This window comes from Nyctibius grandis, chromosome 1 (assembly GCF_013368605.1).
Source record: "Nyctibius grandis isolate bNycGra1 chromosome 1, bNycGra1.pri, whole genome shotgun sequence".
Taxonomy (NCBI): Eukaryota; Metazoa; Chordata; class Aves; order Nyctibiiformes; family Nyctibiidae; genus Nyctibius; species Nyctibius grandis.
The window spans coordinates 78,385,015-78,407,175 of NC_090658.1; the positions used below are offsets into that span (position 1 = coordinate 78,385,015).

The 22,161-nt window shown below is 43.5% G+C and overlaps 1 protein-coding gene across 2 annotated transcripts; it reads right to left on the reverse strand.

Annotated features, from left to right (window-relative positions):
• Positions 1–985: 985 nt before the first annotated feature.
• RPF2 (ribosome production factor 2 homolog) lies at positions 986–21,358 on the reverse strand. Of its 2 annotated transcripts, none has more exons than XM_068397692.1 (10): positions 21,282–21,358; positions 19,711–19,843; positions 18,831–18,868; positions 18,070–18,109; positions 12,241–12,322; positions 12,069–12,145; positions 10,808–10,907; positions 6,062–6,164; positions 1,956–2,100; positions 986–1,645 (listed from the first exon to the last, which is right to left on the reverse strand). In XM_068397692.1, the coding sequence occupies exons 1-10, from the start codon at positions 21,302–21,304 to the stop codon at positions 1,466–1,468; spliced, it is 921 nt and encodes a 306-aa protein (XP_068253793.1). In that variant the 5' UTR covers positions 21,305–21,358; the 3' UTR covers positions 986–1,465. The 2 variants fall into 2 exon arrangements, with proteins under 2 accessions (XP_068253793.1, XP_068253799.1); XM_068397698.1 differs by lacking the exon at positions 21,282–21,358 and adding an exon at positions 21,001–21,079.
• Positions 21,359–22,161: the final 803 nt, after the last annotated feature.

A 22,161-nucleotide genomic window follows, 5' to 3' on the forward strand; every position in this document is an offset into this window, starting at 1 on the left:
CAGCATGGCCATTAGTGTAATTCTTCTACAGCTATTACCAAGTGTGGCCTTCAGTCAAAAGTGTAGCAATTTGTATTTCCTAAATATGGTGGGAAATACAAATCTGAAATAGCTTCTGGAATTATCGATTTCTCAAGCACATGGTTACAGATCAGAGAAAAGGATCTCAAAAGCCATGCAATTTATTTTGTGTAATGATAAAAAAACCCTATTTTTAAGTAATACATAACTCTATGTTTGTGTCCTCAAAAAGACCCCAAACTTTTAAAGCCCTTTCTTTTTCACACTACAAGTTTTATAAAACCAGCACAGCAATTTGCGCAGCCACAGTTACGGCTCAGCTCTCACACAAGGAAAGCAAGCTGTCCAACAGCTTCCATCCAGGATGCAGAAGACAAGTGAAAATAACAAACCACCTATTTCTAATGTGACACTTCAGCTGATTACACTGAGAAAACTAACAAGAAAAGATAAAGTATTAAAAACAAAACCAGGAAGAGCAAGCTTGCTGTATTCATGATAAAGTGTGTACACTTCTATCATGATTATGCTAAAGGGCAGTATAACAGCTTTCAAAGAGACAAGCAGAAGAAAAAAAGCAAGAAGTTTTTCAACACGTTCCAAAACATAGAACGCTACGCCAAAGTCTCACTGAGCTCTTAAACTCTCATCTCCTTTACCCAAGTCTTTAACTGAGTCTTCACTAACTCATAAGCACAAACTTAGGAGGAAAGCAGGGTAAGAAGAAAAGACTTGTACCTTTCATGGTCGCTTCACATGCTTCCATTCTGGGCACAAATCAAGCTCAAAGATTGAAATTCAAACTCTAAAGTTTTCATTTATGCCTAAAGCAAACATCAGGTATTTTGCTACCATGGTGATGAACACAGTAAAAACACCTTAATCACTCCTGATTCTGCAAGCGTAAGGTAGGGCTTGGCGCAATAGTCAAAAACATAGTCTGGCATCAGACACACACCGCGAGTTCACACTTCAGAAAATGGTTTATAGTTTATTGAGTATTGCAGTTGTGCAAAAACTGAAATATATACACAATAAATGAACAGAGAAGTTGTGTTGCGTATATTATGCATATACACTCCTCTGGTACTGCACAGAATTTGTAAGATGAGTTGACTGATAAAGGGTTCCCAACAAAATAACCATAAAACTCTTTGAGAAATGAGTCACCTGCTTGACTAGCACATGTTTGCTAACACCAAGTGAATAAATACTCAGCCTCGGAAAACTAAGCAAGTTATATCATGGTTTTTATTTTAAATAACCAAATTCCACGTTAAAGCTCAATACCCTCATGTTCCCTTTAAAATGACAAATCATTAAAAAGATTTTTTTATAAAACTAAAGCTAACAGCAGCTGAATCTTTTATGTCTGACACACTTATATTACAATATATATACTGAATTTGAAGGTACAAAGACTTTTCAAAGCTGTTCCAGACTATCAAGCTGATTTTGACTTTTTGGGACTAACCCCACCATCTTCAGCTGACTTCTCCACTGGCCTCTTTTTTAACCCTTTCATTTTTCGCGTCTGCAGTTTACCGAGATCTTGCTTCTGCATGTGGATTCGACCGTAAGTGGTACCGAACACATCATGGGAGATATTCTTTTTCTTCTTAGGCTGTAAGGGAAGAACAACATTAGTACTTCTGAGTAGAGAGTGCCAGGAGCTCTGGTGAGAATCAAGTGCCTAACAGCAAGGCTGCATACATTGTTTGGATCTTAGAGATTAAGATTTGTTCTGTATGTTCTATACGCTTCCAGAGAAGAGTTTGTATGCCAGCTGATCACCACAAAAATGCCATGGCCCCAGAAATCTCAGTTGGCCTATAAAAAAGTATGCTTCAGTCAAATATACAATAATTAATAATTCAGCTTTTGCTCTTCTTCACAGATAGATCTAGAAGTAATACACTTTCCAAAGTACGTACCTTCAGGGCTTTCGGTTGTTTTAAAGACAGCTTATAAAGGTCATCCGAAGCTAAATGTGTCCTCCTCATAACCAGATCTAATGAAGGTCCCATCTCTTCCAGTTCAATTCTTGGTATTTTACAGCCAGATTTCTTCAGAAGCACCCTAGAACGGAAAAACATCCAAAATCCACACTGTGATAAACATTTATCCGTCTTCCTAAAGGGCAGGTTCAATCCTGTAGTTTGGAAGAATATTAAAAACAATTGCTACTGCTAACTCTATTATTGAGAAAGATGTCTGTCAGTAACAATTTGTAATATATTAAATCTGTTCAGGTGTATAGCAACCTCTTCCACAAGGAAGAAGAGAAGAGTTTTAGTTGTTGGAGACTCGCTCCTAAAGGGAACTGAGGGTCCAATATGCAGAGCTGACCCTCATCACAGGGAGGTCCGCAGTCTACCTGGAGCCCAAATCAGGGATATCACCAGGCAACTCCCCAACCTGGTGCAGTTGACATACTACTACCCCCTGCTGATCTTCCAGACAGGTGGGGAAGAAGCTGCATCCCGTAGTCTGAGGGGGACGAAGAAAGACTTCAAGGCCGTAGGACGGTTGGTGAAAGAGTCTGGGGTGCAAGTTGTTTTCTCCTCCCTCCTTCCATTTTCGGGTGATGACATGGGATGGAATAGTAGGATTCTCTCCATAAATGCCTGGCTACGAGACTGGTGCTACAGGCAGGGCTTTGGGTTCTTTGATAATGGCTGGTTTTATAAGACACCAGGTGTGACAGTGATACATGGGAAAGCTTTATGTCGTAGGGGCAAAAGGGTTCTGGGACAGGAATTAGCAGGGCTCATTCGGAGAGCTTTAAACTAGATTCGAAGGGGGATGGGGTAGTAGCTGGGCTTGCACCACTGGGGTAACGCTCTAGTGTTGATGAAGACCAGGAAGCCTCCCATCCCCCTGGGGTGAAATCGGTGTGCTCAGCTCGCTCCCTGAAATGCCTGTACACCAATGCACACAGCATGGGGAATAAACAGGAGGAGTTAGAAATCCGTGTTCGGTCTGGGGGCTATGATCTAGTGGCAATTACAGAGACTTGGTGGGACGCCTCGCATGACTGGAATGTGGTCATGGATGGCTATGTCTTGTTCAGGAAAGACAGGCCGCTAAGGAGAGGTGGTGGAGTTGCTCTTTATGTGAGTGAGCAGCTAGAATGTATTGAGTTCTGTCCAGGGGCGGATCAGGAGCGAGATGAGAGTTTGTGGGTGCGAATTAAGGGGCAGGCTGGCAGGGGTGATACTGTTGTGGGTGTCTATTACAGGCCACCGGATCAGGATGAGGAGGGTGATGAGGCCTTCTACAGGCAGCTGAGAGCAGTCTCGCAATTACAGGGCCTGCTTGTCATGGGGGATTTCAACTACCCTGATATTTGCTGGGAGGCCTACTCAGCCAGCCATCCTCAGTCCAGGAGGTTCCTCCAGTGCGTTGATGATAACTTTCTGATGCAAACGGTGGATGAGCCAACTAGGAGAGGAGCGCTGCTGGATCTTGTTCTCGCTAACAAGGAGGGTCTGGTTGAAGCGGTGAAGGTTGAGGGCAGCCTTGGTTGTAGTGACCATGAGATGGTAGAGTTCAGGAACTCATGTGGCAGGACCAGAATAGCTAGCAGAATCAAAACCCTGGACTTCAGGAGGGCCAACTTTGGCCTTTTCAAGCAATTGCTAGGGGAAATCCCATGGGACAGGGTACTAGAAGGTAAGGGGGCTCAAGATAGTTGGTTAGCATTCAAGGACTGCTTCTTCCGAGCTCAAGATCAGAGCATCCCAGCAGGTAGGAAGTCAAGGAAGGGTACCAGGAGACCTGCATGGTTGAACAGGGAACTGCTGGGCAAACTCAAGTGGAAGAAGAGGGTGTACAGATCATGGAAGGAGGGGCTGGCCACTTGGGAGAAATATAAGTCTGTTGTCAGAGGATGTAGGGAGGCAACTAGGAAAGCTAAGGCCTCCTTGGAATTAAACCTTGCAAGAGAGGTCAAGGACAACAGAAAGGGCTTCTTCAAATACATTGCGGGTAAAAGCCACACTAGAGGCAATGTAGGCCCACTGATGAATGAGGTGGGGGCCCTGGAGACAGAGGATAAAAAGAAGGCGGAGTTACTGAATGCCTTCTTTGCCTCTGTCTATACTGCTGGAGGCTGTCCTGAGGAGCCCTGGACCCCTGACGCCTCAGAGGAAGTCAGGATAGAGGAGGAATCTGTCTTGGTTGATGAGGGCTGGGTCAGGGACCAATTAAGCAACCTGGACATCCATAAATCCATGGGCCCTGATGGGATGCATCCGCGGGTGCTGAGGGAGCTGGCGGAAGTCATTGCTAGGCCACTCTCCATCATCTTTGCTAAGTCGTGGGCAACGGGAGAGATGCCTGAGGACTGGAGGGAAGCGAATGTCGCTCCAGTCTTCAAAAAGGGCAAGAAGGAGGACCCGGGTAACTATAGACCGGTCAGCCTCACCTCCATCCCTGGAAAGGTGATGGAACAACTTGTCCTTGGTGCTGTCTCTAGGCACATCAAGGATAGGAGGATCATTAGGGGCACTCAACGTGGCTTCACCAAGGGGAAGTCATGCTTAACCAACTTGATAGCCTTTTATGAGGACATAACCCGGTGGATAGATGATGGTAAAGCTGTGGATGTGGTCTATCTCGATTTCAGTAAAGCGTTTGACACGGTCTCCCACAGCATCCTCACAGCTAAACTGAGGAAGTGTGGTCTGGATGATCGGGTAGTGAGGTGGATTGTGAACTGGCTGAAGGAAAGAAGCCAGAGAGTGGTGGTCAATGGGACAGAGTCCAGTTGGAGGCCTGTATCTAGTGGAGTCCCTCAAAGGTCGGTACTGGGACCAGTACTACTCAATATATTCATTAATGACTTGGATGAGGGAATAGAGTGCACTGTCAGCAAGCTCGCTGATGACACCAAACTGGGAGGAGTGGCTGACACACCGGAAGGCTGCGCAGCCATTCAGAGAGACCTGGACAGGCTGGAGAGTTGGGCGGGGAGTAATTTAAGGAAATATAACAAGGGCAAGTGTAGAGTCCTGCATCTGGGCAAGAACAACCCCATGTACCAGTACAAGTTGGGGACAGACCTGTTGGAGACCAGCGTAGGGGAAAGGGACCTGGGGGTCCTAGTGGACAGCAGGATGACCATGAGCCAGCAATGTGCCCTTGGGGCCAAGAAGGCCAATGGCATCCTGGGGTGTATTAGAAGGGGTGTGGTTAGTAGGTCAAGAGAGGTTCTCCTCTCCCTCTACTCTGCCCTGGTGAGGCCGCATCTGGAATATTGTGTCCAGTTCTGGGCCCCTCAGTTCAAGAAGGACAGGGAACTGCTAGAGAGAGTCCAGCGCAGAGCCACAAAGATGATTAAGGGAGTGGAACATCTCCCTTATGAGGAGAGGCTGAGGGAGCTGGGTCTCTTTAGCTTGGAGAAGAGGAGACTGAGGGGTGACCTCATCAATGTTTATAAATATGTAAAGGGCAAGTGTCATGAGGATGGAGCCAGGCTCTTCTCAGTGACATCCCTTGACAGGACAAGGGGCAATGGGTGCAAGTTGGAACACAGGAGGTTCCACATAAATATGAAGAAAAACTTCTTTACGGTGAGGGTGACCGAACACTGGAACAGGCTGCCCAGAGAGGTTGTGGAGTCTCCTTCTCTGGAGACACTCAAAACCCGCCTGGACGCGTTCCTGTGTGACATGATCTAGGTAATCCTGCTCCGGCAGGGGGACTGGACTAGATGATCTTTCGAGGTCCCTTCCAATCCCTAAAATTCTGTGATTCTGTGTCCCATCACAATTTGAACACACCGAAAACATAACGAGCAATCCTCCTAGCTAGTAGGGAGAGCTCAACAAGGAAGGAAGCAGCAGGTTTAGGGCTTAAGCGTTTTCCTTCTGCTGTACAAGTTACTCTATGTTATGCTGGAACGCTTCTACATATTACATGTTTTAAATGCAGCAAACTATTGCTCAAGCCAGTTCAATTACACAACTATGGGCTAAATTTGGGGAAAAGTTGACAAGTGTACCAAAAACCAAACAAATAGATAAACCACACTCACTTATAGCTTCGCATGTAAATTTTCCCATCTACAGCTGTGAAATGCAGAACGTACTCTAAACCAGCCAGACGAATACTGGGCACACTCGGACCTCTGAAGAAATCTGAAAGAATATTTTAAAAGAATAAATGCCAGGTTTCTTGGCTGAAAATCAAACTAACAGAAGACTGTAACAAATTGGTTTATTTCACAATGGACCTGCATCACGTCACTGATGTGAATTCCTTGCCTATATAGATATTTTTACTGCATCTAACTAAGCAAGACTATATGTGGGGTGAGTCTAGAAAAGACAAATCTAAATGTTTAATGGGAATCTCACGAAATATCTGCTAGTTAAAACTGCAGCCCTGCCAAAACACGAGAGAGAAACTTAACATTGCGCGTGTTAGCTCCTGCACTGGTGAAACCAAACGTGTGCAGAAATCCTGACAGGAACATAGTGACTTGCCAGAGATAATTTGGTAGCAATATACATGCTACCCAAAAATAAGCGCATGGAGAAGAGCAAATATACTTTCAGAGCAGTAACTTAGCTTTATTAAGTGAATTGGGATAATTGCATTGTCTATTCTTCTAAATATTCAGCTCCAAAGTCAGAAAAATGAAGTGTATCGTATTTTGTGTTTAGGCCAGTTCATGCTCAGCTAAACACAGATCAATACAGAGAAGCCATTAGTTCAGGTATTTGTTTACAAAGACATCATGCAGAAAACCGATACTTAAGATGCTTAATCAGAGCCAGATTTGGAAGTGCACAAAGAAAGATCAAGCCCAGTAGGAAATGGATTGAAACTGTATCTTGTCTACTTTTACCTACATTTTCGCTCTCTGACTTGGGGAAAAAGTTTAGATATATTGTTTCCATCATACCTTCCCCACAGTAAACCAGTATTCGTCCTTATAATTGATGTTTTCTCTATTTAATAAGCAACACAGAACCATAAAAATAAGACATGTGAAATACTTGCTTAGTTTGCAAAGAGAACACTGAAATACAGGTTAAATACAAAATGAGCCGTCTCTTGCGAGGTTCTTCTATCAGGCTATGAAAAAATTACTGTGCAATCAGAGAGCTTGCAATAAGCACAGCAATCTGTCCAACATACGCAGAGGGTGGAGAAAGAACATGACCTTCACTGAGGGAACAAGGTGTGCTAATAAACATGACAGGCCAATGCTGAAACATAGGAGAACTGCTAACAGATGCAAAACACATCAGTCTTTTCCGTTCTGTCCCATTTTCAGATCCCTCAGCTAGTTGTCTTTTCCTCCACTACCTGTTTCAAGAATATCAGCACTGAAGTGACATCCAAAACAAAGTCTTGCTGGCAGATATCAGCTGGAGTCTAGCCAGGAAATTTCCTTGGTCAATTAAATACTCTCTCTCCTCCTCTGGCGGGTTGAGCTTGTAGTTAGAGGAAAAGTTGCAAATAAAATATTTAGTTCGCTTCTGGCCTGTATTTTCCCTTCCATTAGTTCTCTGCAGGTACACAAGCTTACATTTACAGCGGTTATATTGGCAACATCTCCCTTTCATATTTTCCTGTGGCATCATACATCTCTTTACCCACAGGATGATCTCTTCCAACAAATGCAAGTGGTCAGGAATTTCTGTTCCTGGCAATGCTGAACAGCTGCAGAAACCTTACACTTCAGTATACCCAGAGAGTTGAAGTTTTTTTAATGTACTCTTAATTTACAACTCTTGCTTTGGTTGGACTACAGACTTGCTTTCTCCTTTCTTTCCATTCCTAGTTCTTTCTCCTCCTTGTCCTCAACATGTTTCCAGAACTTCTAATTTAACTTTTTCCTGCAGAGAGCTTCCCAAGACCTTTCCATTTCCAGATTAAATTCCTAAATTACTTAGGAACATGAGTCTATAGGCTTCTTTTTGTATCAATTCTTAGCCAAAAGCTGGTAACACTGTAACCTATGTAGCTATGGTTAGCATTAGCTGAGTTCAAACTCTATCCCAGACATTTTCCAGCCATCCCCTTTCTTGGCCAGAAGGAACCCACAAATGTTTTGAGACGCTCAAAAAAGTCTGTGTGAGGAAGGCTGTGTAAAGAACAGGCTGATGGTCAATCTAAAATTGTAGAGGTCTCCTGGAAACCAACATTTCAGAAAGTGTATACACAAGTCACGAAGCACCTAGCCATTTTTAGGATGACATGGGTGTGCAATAACAGAACTAGCAAGCAGGCAGTGTTGTAAGAGATGACACATTTTATAAATATAAACATTAAAAGTTACTAGAATTTCATGAACTGCATTCCAAGGACTTACATCAAAAATGAATTCCTACACTACCACATCAGTAGGCAATCAAAACCAAATGAGAAAGAATGGGACGTCTTTGTCCTCCAGGTCTCTGAAAAACACAGCTGCCATTTATTTCTCCTAAATAACTTCTTCCACTTCACAATTTAAGCAGACTACTGGGTTTGGTTACCATGAAGACAATAATTGACCCTTGCCTTTAATTTTACAAAGAAACTGCTGTAAGATGATATCCCAAACATGCACAAACCCTTTTGATACCACAGAAGCCAATGAAAGCTTGGTTGTTCACCAGCATCACTGGCATCACATTGCTGTGGCAACAAGAAGCTGTTAGCTATCTAATATTCCCTTTGGGATCCCAACAATACTGCTACAGTAACAAAATATTTGCTGCTGCTGTTAAATAAGACATTTTTCTATCTTTCTTAGCAATAGAGTGGCAGCTTAAAAGCGCTACCTTTTGCAGGAACAGAAAGAATCAGTTCTTCCCTATGAGTTAAGCGCAGTTTTGAAGCAGGCTAAATTATTACCCAGACTATTTTAATTGGTTAGTGATACCTTCAAGCCTTTACACTCCTTAATCTTTTCCTTTGTCTATTGTTCTGCATCTAGGTATTTCATAGAAGTCAGCAGCACATTAAGACCTGGAGTACTTGGAGTACATTCAAGAAGAAAGATTGGGTGTCAATTTGAGTACACTTGATTGCAGAGTCATTAAAGGCAAATAAATAGGAGAGGAGAAAGGACAGATGAACACCAAAATAAATAGGACAGGAAAGACCAGTTAGTTATCTGCCAACTATCTAACGATGCACGTCTTCCATTTAAGGTATCAAGCTGTTTGATCATGGGGTGCATGAGCATATCCGGATGCCAATCGCCAACACTGTGCAGATGCCTGAACAAGATACACTTCAGAAAATAATGCATCTGCTTCCTGTAGCGTAAATATTCATTTACAGCGACACAAACATGCAGTATTAAAACTCACTTATCTTCGTATTCAATATTCACCCACCTTCAAAGGTTTATAAGCACAGTTACTAGCCTTACATCTATCCCCAAGAACCAAGCAGCTGTATTGAGAGGATGCAAATTTTCCTCCTCTCCTGCCCCCTTTTCAGTCTCACTCCAGATGAAACATCTTGCTTTAAGGAATTACAATACTAAGGGGGGGAAAAAAAAAAATCTAATTTTTAAGGCCTGTTTCTAAAGAGCAATCATTTATCTGTTTGCCTAGAAAAAAAGAGCCCAAACAATATTTATCTTATATGAAAGGGAGATCTTGCAAAGTTGTATGATTATGAATTGGTACAACCCAAGAATAGAACTGGAAGAACAACACTGTTCTTATTGGGCTAGCTTCAGTATTTTACCAGAGCTTTAAAAAAGAAAAAGGTAATATACTTTTAGGAAACATATTAAAAAGAAAAAACATACCACTTTAATTACTAGATCTAGTTCTACCAAGCAAGACACATTTTTTAAGTGTCAAGAGATACAGTACCATATGACTTCCGTGTCCCCAAAAGCTACCCTAAGAAAAGTATAATCATTTTTTGTAGCTCCCTAGAAAAAAAACACAATGTGCTTTATCTTCCAGAGCCTCCAACCTTGACAGAGAGTGAAAAACTTTATGCCAGTTTTTTCACTAAGCTCCAGGCCTGCCTTGAAGTTACAACACAGCTATTATCTACAGCTGATTTTTACTGCACATGTTCTTTCCAAGTGCTCTAATCAATGGTACTTTTGTTAGAATCGGTCACATTTCCAACAGAAAATGCTTTCATTATAAAAACACAAGCTCATTATATTGATTTGACTTTTTGTAAGCAAAAACATCCCACTTTCTGAACTTAATGCACTGGTTTCAAATCAGATACTTCAAAAATATTTAGTTAGAAACATGATGATCCTCAGCCTCAAGCTTCGCCAGGGAAGGTTCAGGTTGGACATTAGGAAGAATTTCTTTTCAGAAAGGGTTATTAGACATTGGAATGGGCTGCCCAGGGAGGTGGTGCAGTCACCATCTCTGGATGTGTTTAAGAAAAGACTGGACATGGCACTTAGTGCCATGGTCTAGTCGACAGGGTCGTGTCAGGGCAACAGTTGGACTCGATGATCCCTGAGGTCTCTTCCAACCTGGTTGATTCTGTGCTTCTGTGATCCAGTACAATTACAAGGTAAAGACTTTTGGAAAAATGCCAGAATTTTCCCACAAGTCATGAATTTTAGTGAACACAAAGTTTCAACTTCAGAGTCTGTTACTAGTCTTTTTTTCTTCCCCCTTTAACAGTCATAATGATTAGTTAACCTTAATTTCACGTAATATGAAACTTAAAAATGCCTGTTCCTGTTTTCTTTCTGTGTTGAACATTTATTGAGAAACCAGCATTTCCCAACAGATCATATTACTACAGATTTATGCAATCCTACTGCTCAAATAATCACAATACTGACCAATAAGAAGGCTCTTCAGTCTTCTGTATTCTTCATTCACCTCAAAGACATCACCAGCAAATATCAACATAGGTTTTGTTCCTTCAGGGCATTTACTGTTCTGTGGAATGAGAATTTTAAAACAGAACAAAATTTCAGACCATGTTAGGGAACATATTATTGATTTAATAGGTGGTAGCCATTCAACACAATGAAAAATTGTTGTGGCCTGTGACCAATATGGACACAATAGAAACTTTTTTTTTCATGAACAACACCGTATGTGTATGGAAGGTGAATTGTATTATTCTTTGTGCATTAAAAAAGAGAGATTCTTTATTATAAAATGTAGAAGGTAACACCTTCCAGTGAAAACGAGTAAATTTGACTGCAACTACTAACAAGAAAACTAAAATTAGAGGCAAATGAGTCTATCGTACTTCTGACACAGGAGAGGACAAAAAAGGCTAAAAGAATAGTTTAGTCAATCACCTAATCGTAATTCTGGCCAACAAATACATTTACTTCCCTGCTATAAACGCTGTTACGAAGATCCACACTACAACCTGACTTCAAGGGGAAGATTCACCTTTATAAACCGTAATTTCTTCACTATCCCTCTAGACTGTCCTGCCAATTCATACACTGTGATGAGAATAAGGACCATAAAAATTCCTTATTTTTGCAGTGTATGAACTGCTTGATACAGAAGTACACACATATGAAACATGTTTTAGTCTTACCAAAATGAGCCTAACACAGCCATAAAAGGTGAATTTTCTCTGCGTTTAAATAACTAAGATGTTAGCTCCTTGTCTGAATTAAGTATAGTTCCCTGAAAACTGGCATTTATGTGCTACTGAAAGCTAAAGAAAGTTTCAGAATCATCTCAGTCAGCAGAGTGACCCTCTTTGGCTATAATTTAAGAGGGACTTCAGTTTTCAAAGCCTACACTAGTTTATATAGGAACCTACCACGAGCAGAACCTGACTTATGGAATTTTGTAAATGTAATGCTTTAATTAAAAAGCAAAATATTAGGAATAAACCAAGTCCAAAAAAAAATTTGCAAAGAAAGTTGCAAGCTTGCTTAAAACAACCAAAATAAAATAAAAAGCAGAGCATAAAAATAACATTCTGGGGTACACAAATTAGCAATCCTCCTATACTGTGTGAAGTGCTTTTTTAAACAACTGTCCTTACTTTAAAGCACAGAAAAAGCCAATGCACCAAAAAAATCCACCAGTAGATGTCACTGAAATACTGGATTAGCGATTCCTTACCTTGACATCTTTTAGGGATACAAACTTCTCAACACCTAGCTCAACCATGTCTAGGACTTGATAGTCAAACATGCGACCTGTGAAAGTAAAAAAAAAAAAAAAATCCAGCTATTTAAATATTCATTGAAAACTAGCCCTTTCATCCAAATAAAAACCCCATGAGATGTATTACCTAGTATCAGGTTGTTAGGTCGCTTCTTGTTATGAGAGCCAAACAGAAACAAAGAACAATCTGACTTCTTGGAAAAAAATTCCTGCAATTGAGGAAAAGAATAAAACTCATTAGTTCCAGTTTGTAGCGTTTAAAATACTTGTTGGAGGTATACGTCACAAACATGCGAGTTTAGGATCTGCTTAACGAGGAGAGCAACTGCACTTAGCAGAAGAGTTTTGAGCACATCCAGGTCCACATGAGCTAAAATTGACAGCTGGATTCAAGGTTCAGATAACAATTCATTTCTTTTTTATTTCCCATTGCAGTCTTAAAGATCAAGCGAGGCAACTTTTTTTTTCCATTTTATCTGTAATGCTCCTTTTCATAATTCCTCATTATTTGTTTTTACATAAAATACCTTTAACCACTTCTCCTTGCCTGAAATGTAAGTATTTGCAAGTTGGCTGCAGTTGTAATGACTCGTTTTAGTTACCCAGCTAAGCTTTATGCAGCATATTAGCTTTGCCTAACAGCTGAACAACCAGTTATTTCCCCCAACAACAGGCCTAGGAACATCTGCAAATATCTAACGTTCTCATGCTTGGGCACAAGAGTCCTATTACAGAGCAATTTCACGTCAATTTATTATTTAAGACTAAGACGCTACTTAAAACCAACCCAGTGGTGACTATCATAGAGAAGATCTTTTCTCCAGGTGTAGTAGATAGAGAACCTATTATGGTGTTATGTCCAGAGCCAACATTACAGCAATTCTTTCTGAGGATGTCCAACTCCAAAGCCTTTTTATGCACTGCTGCTTCTCAAGGCAGCCCCTCATTCTGTGTATCAATCATAGTTCCTAAATCTACACACATGCTATTTATCTAGTACTTCCCAGAAGTAGCAGAGTTTCTACACTTAACGGCTGTGAAGCAGAAAAAGCCACTACATCTCCTCCCACCCCTGCAACAGCAGCAGCTCAGGGAGAACATTGCAACTCTGTCCCTCTGGGAGGTCAAGGGAGACACCCCAGGAGCAATCCTAGGCTGGATTAATTGCATGTACAAACCACCCAGCTCAGCACTGAGCTCTGCCACCAGGTCCCTGAAAAATACTGACTGTGACAGAAGAAGAAGAACAGAATCCCTTGAAACACTTGCTCGTACAGCTCTGTTCCTATATGACTGTGAAACCAAGTCATCCAGCTATGGGATTGTAAGAGGTTTAGTTTCAGCAAGCAACATCGCAAATCTTTCCTCGCTGCCCAAAGGAAGTTTTCCATTCCGCTCATGGTATTTTAGGGATGGCTGCATTACTGTGCTTCATGCCAGGAACAGAACAGAAGCACATACTACAACTCCTCATCATCAGGATTAATGCAGATTAAGTAACTTTCTTTGTGGGGGTATCTAGGCTGCAACCACAATGATTTTTTGTTCCTAACACATTAAAAAGTGTGTCCAACACAACTTCAGCAACTCCTCTAGCACTCACTATTGGCTGCCTTCACTTGTTTAAAAAGGATCCTTAATGATCATTAGCTATCTCTCCCCTCCTCTCCCTTTTTATTTACAGAAAATTCCTCAGGTATGTTTCCCCTTTATTTTCACAGTCCCTTTCAGACAAGAAACAGCATTTGCGCCCAGTGTGTATATATGAATTTCTTTTTTTCCTTCACTCATAGATTTACTTAACACAATACCCCCAAATTCCCAGCTTCTGTGTGGATTTTCAGGGAGTTATTTCAACAACTGCCTCACGCATTGGAAAGCTGACCCCTATTTCCCTATGTGTGTCAGCAGTGGCACAGAGCAAACGTTACCAAATCACTGTCACCGGGAACCAAACAACTTACTTTGGGATAATTCATTTTTGCCTTTATTGTAAAACTACAGCTGTACATCAGTATCTCCTTTCTCTCATTTTGTTGAAGGAAATACATATACTGCTTTTATGACTGACATATTTCAGCAGTTAAAGTAATACTTCGACTGAAGTGCAAATGTGTGAGAGAATCTTAGGATTAGCCCCTCTACTTTTGCCTTCCTGCTCATAAATTACCTTGACCTTAAAGTTCCGAATCAACACCAAATCCAGACAGGGGCATATCACCAAATGTGTTTCCAAATACACACCCCCTTCATAATACCCTCCAACACTCTGAAGAGTCACTTTTGCAACCTCTTTGCAGGCCAAATCACAGAATCACAGAATGGTTAAGGGTTGGAAGGGACCTCTGGAGATCACCTAGTCCAACGCCCTGCCAAAGCAGGTTCACCTACAGCATGTTGCACAGGGTTGTGTCCCAGGTGGATTTTGAATGTTTCCAGAGAAGGAGACTCCACAACCTCTCTGGGCAGCCTGTTCCAGTGGTCTGCCACCCTCAAAGTAAAGAAGTTCCTCCTCACATTCAGATGGAACTTCCCATGTTTCAGCTTATGCCCATTGCCCCTTGTCCTGTCACTGGGCACCACTGAGAAGAGTCTGGTCCTCTCCTCTTGACACCCACCCCTAAGGTATTTGTAAGTGTTGATACAATCCCCTCTCAGTCTTCTCTTCTCCAAGCTGAACAGACCCAGCTCTCTCAGCCTCTCCTCATAAGAGAGATGCTTCAGTCCTCTGATCATCTTTGTAGCCCTTCACTGGACTCTCTCCAGTAATTCCTTATCTTTCTTGAACTGGGGGGCCCAGAACTGGACACAGTACTCCAGATGTGGCCTCACCAGGGCCATGTAGAGGGGCAGGATAACCTCCCTTGACCTGCTGACCCTTCCTAATGCACCCCAGGATACCACTGGCCTTCCTGGCCACAAGGGCACATTGCTGGCTCATGGTGAACTTGTTGTCCACCAGAACACCCAGGTCTTTCTCTGCAGAGCTGCTCTCCAGTAGATCAGCCCCCAACCTGTACCGGTGCATGGGGTTATTCCTCCCAAGGTGCAGGACTCTACACTTGCCCTTGTTGAACTTCATGAGGTTCCTCTCCGCCCAGCTCTCCAGCCTGTCCAGGTCTCGCTGAATGGCAGCACAGCCTTCTGGTGTATTGGCCACCCCTCCCAGTTTTGTGTCATCAGCAAATTTGCTGAGTGTACACTCTGTTCCTTCATCCAGGTCATTGATGAATAAGTTAAACAGGACCAGACCCAGTACTGACCCCTGGGAAACACCACTAGCTACAGGCCTCCAACTAGACTGAGCACCACTGATCACAACCCTCTGGGCTCTGTCATTCAGCCAGTTCTCGATCCACCTCACTGTGCACTCATCTAAGCCACACTTCTTGAGCTTTCCTATGAGGATGTTATGGGAGACAGTGTCAAAAGCCTTGCTGAAGTCAAGGTAGATAACATCCACTGCTCTCCCCTCATCAACCCAGCCAGTCATATCGTCATAGAAGGCTATCAGATTGGTCAAGCATGATTTCCTCTTGGTGAATCCATGTTGACTACTTCTGATGACCTTCTCCACATGCTTAGAGATGGCATCCAGAATGAGCTGCTCCATCACCTTTCCAGGGATGGAGGTGAGGCTGACCAGCCTGTAGTTGCCTGCGTCCTCCTTCTTACCCTTTTTAAAGACTGGAGTGACATTGGCCTTCCTCCAGTCCTCAGGAACCTCTCCTGTTCTCCACGACCTTTCAAAGATGATAGAGTGGCTGGGCAATAACATCTGCCAGTTCCCTCAACACTCGTGGGTGCATCCCGTCAGGGCCCATAGATTTGTGGGTGTCCAGTTTGTCTAAATGATCTCTAACTTGATCCTCCTCAACCAAGGGAAAGTCTTCCTTTCTCCAGACTTTCTCTTGTACCTCCAGGGTCTGGGATTCTTGAGGGCTGGCCTTAGTAGTAAAAACTGTGGCAAAGAAAGCATTCAGTAACTCTGCCTTCTCTGCATCCTCCGTCACCAGGGCGCCCTCATTCAGCAGCGGGCCCACGTTTTCCCTAGTCTTCCTTTTGCTGCTGATGTATTTGAAGAAGCCCTTCTTGTTGTCTTTGATGTCCTTTGCCAGATTTAATTCCAAGCGGGCCTTGGCCTTCCTTGTCGCCTCCCTGCATACTCTGACAACCTTCCTGTATTCCCCCCAAGTAGCCTGTTCCTTTTTCCACATTCCGTAGGCTTCCTTCTTCCATTTCAGTTTTGTCAGAAGCTCTTTGCTCATCCATGCAGTTCTCCTGCCCCCTTTGCTTGATTTCTTACTCATAAGGATGCACGGATCTTGAGCTTGGAGGAAGTGATGTTTGAATATTGACCAGCTCTCATGGACGCCCCTGCCCTCTAGAGCCCTAACCCATGGGATACCCCCAAGAAGGTCCTTGAAGAGGCCAAAGTCAGCTCTCCTGAAGTCCAGGGTTGTGGTCCTACTTATTGCCCTGCTTCCTCCACGCAGAATCCTGAACTCCACCATCTCGTGGTCGCTACAACCCAGGCTACTCCCAACTTTCACGTCTCCAATGAGACCTTCGTTATTTGTCAACACAAGGTCTAGCAGAGCACCTCTCCGCATTGGCTCCTCCACCACCTGTGTCAAAAAGTTGTTGTCAACGCTCTGTAGGAACCTCCTGGACTGTGGGTGCCTAGCTTTGTTGTCTTTCCAGCAGATATTGGGGTGATTGAAGTCTCCCATGAGAACTAGGGCCTGCGATCACGAGGCTACTTCCAGCTGTCTGTAGAAGGCCTCATCTGCTTCCTCTTCCTGATCAGGTGGCCTGTAGTAAACCCCCACAACAGTGTCACCCATGTTAGCTTGCCCCTTAATTCTTACCGATAGGCCCTCTACTCGTTCTTCGTCCTTCCCTACGCTCAGCTCGATACATTCCAGTTGCTCTCCCACATAAAGGGCAACTCCACCTCCTCGCCTTGCTGACCTGTCCTTCCTAAAAAGTACGTAGCCATCCATGACAGCATTCCAGTCATGAGAGCTATCCCACCATGTCTCTGTAATTGCAATGAGATCATGGCCCTGCGACCTCACATAGATCTCCAGTTCTTCCTGTTTATTCCCCATGCTGCATGCATTGGTATACGGGCATTTCAGAGAGGTAGCCAAGCATGCAGGTTTCCCAGGAGAGGCACAAGAGGATCCGTGATATCTATACATACCCTTGAGACAGTTGGCCTTCTTGTTCCTATCTTGGGAGGCAGCTAAGGAACCTTTCTCCCTGCTCTGATTGGCCTGGCTTATTCCTCCAATAGAGGCAACGGCATGAGCATTACCGCCCTCGACCCCTCCCCCCAAGTCCTTCATACACTTATTTAATTGAGATTGCGCATTTTTCTGACAGCTCTTGACTGAATGTTGGAACAGAACTCTCAGCGACCATCTCACACATGCACACCTGATGCACATGTTTGCCTGTGGTACTCCACTGGGCTTTTCTTCCTCTGTTCAAACACGAGGAAGTCACAGAAAGCTATGACCCCTTCATTAACTATTTTAACCTACAAATTCACCAAACTGAAAACAAGTTGTTCATAAGCTACAGCACTTTAGAGGACTGACTTTTGGAAAACCAAAATAAAATGCTTTATTCTTCCTTTCATATCAAGCACTGTTACTTAAAATAGCATCACAGACTCCTACCTTTGCCTGTCAGTTTACGGAAATGTGCATTTAAGATACAGACAAAGCCCTCACAACATGACAGTGCTGTGTTGCAGCCAGAGGAAAAATATGCCTACTGACACCATAAACCTAGACATAGCCCTACCTTCAACTTACCCATACTCTCTATAAACTTTGTTTCTCATCTAGTTCTTCATGGAGTAATAGCAAATTATTCTCCAATAAAGTTCTTCATGACATTAAGGATGTAAAATGTCACAAGAGAAGACGTGGTTTATACTTACCAATGATGTTTGATCCTCAAAAGGCCTAGTAATATTTTTCCTGAGAGGAGGAAAAAAAAAAAGATTTAAAAAAAACCAAACAGGCCCAGATAAGCACTTCTATCAGTTCTCTGATAACATTAAAATTCTGCATTCTCCTAGAAACTCCAGCAGTATAGAGGTTCAGTTTTAGTTCAAACCATAAGCCATATTAATACTGCCAGGAGTTCCTTAGTGCCACAGTTGACATTTTAAGTACTTTCCTCCATGTTTGTTGTCTCCTGTGACCTGACTTCCAGACCATGACCAGTGGCACTTCACGAACAACTGCCTTTGCTTGTTCATCCAATGTTAAATTTAGCTATGACAATTAATGTCTACGCACTACATCCATACAGAAACTGGGCTCCCATTTTGAGCAAGATGTATCTATTATTATAATCTGTAACTCAAATTTATAAGAATTTGGATATAAGAACTCCAGCCTACCCACCTGACACAGAACCTCGCTAGCTGTTTGCACAGATCAGTCAGAGAAGCCAGTCGTTCAAGTTTGATGAACCCTGCTCCACAACACTGGGCACAGAACTGGGCTCAGCACAAACACTAATCACGTGTAGCTTGCTTCCAGTCTACTGAAATTTATGATGCATCTCAGTCACCTTCTGCAACCCTTTCCATTGTTCAAGCCCCCGCACTAGCCAGCATCTCTATTCATGCTTTGAAATTACCAAAAGCTGTCTTGTCAGAAGACTCAAAGATGTCAACTTGGGACCACTTACTTTTTATACAGTACAGCAAACGGCTTCTTCACAGCATACTGCAAAAGACAAAGTTACACATGTGTAATCTTTAAGTGCACAGCGCTACTTCTTCTAAAACCCTACAACTTACACGATCACATGAAATAGAGTAATTGTTTGCACAAATCAGTCTAGAAGGCACCTCAAAAGGCCTGCTCACAATAATACCCTTTAAGTTGGTAGCAACCCTGGTTCCAAATTAATTGCAGAGGACTTATTTCTGGAAACTAAGAAATAACAGAATAATTGAGAAACAGATGAAATCAAAGCCATGTAATGGAATCTCTTTGCTTCTAGGGGCGTGAGGAAAAACAGGGACTGAACAACAACCTGATTATCATCAGCATGATACAGTAAGAAAATGACAAAGCAAGGAGGGAGAAGAGTGTAGGAACAGCTACAATATTTTCATGTATGGAGTTCAGACAGGATTGCTGAGGTTATGTTCTGGGAGAGGTTGACAGCTCCATATCAACACACACAAGCAGTTTACAGGATCTTGGGATATGACTTCAGCTGAGTGATCCAGATCCAATTCTGTACCTAATCCTCTTGTTTTCAAATGGACTTACAACACTTCACCTTATACACCGGACAATCGTGGGAGAATAACGAAGAAAATAAGCTCAAAACTTCTGACAAAGAAGAAATTGGAAAAAAAATAATCTCCATCAAGGGGCAGGTAATGACACCTTTGGAGCACTGGTCAATCTGAGATTTGGGGAATGGGAAGAGCATGAAAATATTGATCTTGCAACAGAGAATATGTGAATTGTAAGAAAAAGAGAAAGGAAGGTACTCTTGATGTAGCACAAAAGGTTATACAATTAAAGGTTGCATACTATGTCCAACAACTTACAATGTCTTTAAGCACTTCAGTCACTGTTAGGTTTGCATTTCCTCCTTTTATGAGCATAGCATTTTTTGTATTTTCTTTAAGTTTGGGTTCTCTCTTCTCAAGAAATCTTTTTGCTCTCTTAGTTTTAGGCTTTCTGTAACAATAAATTAACAGTTAAAAACTTAATATTAGTAACAACACCCAACACCACAGAAAACAGTAAAACAAAAACAAGAATTGGAACAAGCTGTGTTCACGTAACTTGTTTCAGTGACTCAAACTAATCCCAGCCTGCGGAATTACAATCAATGCTAAAAGCCCAGTCTCAAATGAACGTGTTTTACTGCCACTCCTCTTCCTCTCTGTCCCCCCAAGCTAGCAAAGGTGATTTTATAGTCTTGGGCTTTCCAGTTTCTGCTAATTTAGAGCTTAGCTACACCAAAATTCCCACAGACTGCTGACAGGCTAAAACCTTCCCCTCACACCAGCTTCCTCCCCAAGTCAGAGACTTGCATATAAGAAGAAAAGAAACTTCCTCAAAGACCATCAATGGCATCCAAAAGAAAAGCTCAAGTGCGGAATATCTGTTAGCACAAACCAGAGAGCAGAACCGTGCATCATTCAGGTGAAATACACCAGCCTTAGCAGGGGCACAGAGCTTATATAACTAACTACATGGCTTAAGAACTACATTTATCCACTAGATGAATGTAAAGCTTTTAATATCTTCTCTATGAAGCATTACAGAATCACAGAATCGTTTTAGTTGGAAAGGACCTTTAAGATCACCAAGTCCAACCATTAACCTAGCACTGCCAAGTCCCCCACTAAACCATGTCCCTAAGCACCACATCTACACATCTTTTAAATACCTCCAGGGATGGTGACTCCACCACTTCCCTGGGCAGCCTGTTCCAATGCTTGATAACCCTTTCAGTGATGAAATTTTTCCTGATATCCAGCCTAAACCCCCCCTGGGCACAACCTAAGGCCATCTCCTCTTGTCCTATCACTTCTTACTCGGGAGAAGAGACTGACACCCACCCTTCTACAACCTCCTTTCAGGTACTTGTAGACAGCAATAAGGTCTCCCCTCAGCCTCCTTTTCTCCACGTTAAACAACCCCGGTTCCCTCAGCCGCTCCTCATAAGACTCGTGCCCAAGTTTTCTTCAAAAAACCCCCAAGTTTTTGTTTAATGTTTTCTTTTAAAAAACACGCAAACAAAACCCCCCGCACACGTATTTCCAACTACAGACAAGACCGTTCTGTCACGTGTACAGGAACACGTAAGTTCGACACCAGCTGCTCACCGCGGATCCCTTCAGTTACCGCCGCAGTGAGGGCCGTCTTGCCACCAATACAAGGACGGCAGCGCTCCGCACGCTTCCCGGAGGCCTTTTCTCTCTGCCGGCCTCCCTCCTGCAACCCTCCCCAGGCCGGCGCACCCCAGGCCCCACGGCCGCCCGCGGCTCGGCACCCCCGGCTCCCCGCAGCGCGCCCCGCCCGGTACCGGCCACCCCGCGGGCCCAGAGCCCTCTCACGGGCCGGGAGGGGAGCACTGGCCCGCCGGCCCCCTCCCCGCCACACTCACACCACCCGGTCCAGCGCGTCCATCGCTGCCCCGCTGCCTCACGTGCGCGCCCCGCCGCCGTCAGGCAACGTCATCCGGTACGTCACTTCCGCCGCGGGAAGGGGGCGCTGCCGTGCTCCGGCGCCGTTACTGCGTGGGTCCCCCGCTGCCTTCCCGCGCTGCAATGACGAGTCCCCGCTACGCAGCGCGTGCAAGTTGATTAACACGCAACCAATGACGTCGTTACACACCTGTACGTAACTGCAGCAGCGGCTGATCAACTTGTTTCGACCTTTTTGCGTACCCTCCGCCCCTCCCGGGTGCGCTGGGGACCCCACTGAAGCTGTGTAGTCCCCGCGTGCCTTCCCCAGCCCCCGTTCCCCCAGAATTTACTTATGGGGACTGGGGAACGTGACCTCATACATAATAGAAACCAAATGCCAAAGATTCATGTCTGCCTAAAGTTGGTATCTACTCTAGATCTAAAAAGCTTCTCGTTGTTTCAAAGCCCGGCAGTTCGTCGGCATTGTTTAAATTTGTTCCAAGTTGTTGCATTTGCTCCTCAAGTTCATGTTTGATTGAGACTTGAAAACTGAAGGTACAAAAAAGCCAAAATACCCAGCAAAATCTGAAGACCTGAAGCAGAAACATCCCCCCCTCCTTGCCCACCTCTGATTCGGGATGTACCCATCTCCCACTGTAAGCGAGATGCTTCGTGTGCTGCACTGCTGCTCTAAGTCGGGGGTGTCTCTGAATCTTCTCCAAACTTTTTTTTAAAATGTTTTTTTAAGCGCTGAACATCCTATACACCAGTAACTGTCACCATGTGCAAAGAAAAAGTGCTCAGTGCCAGCCCTGGCAAGGAACTACTGGGATGGTTTAGTGTCTAGGCACAAGGACA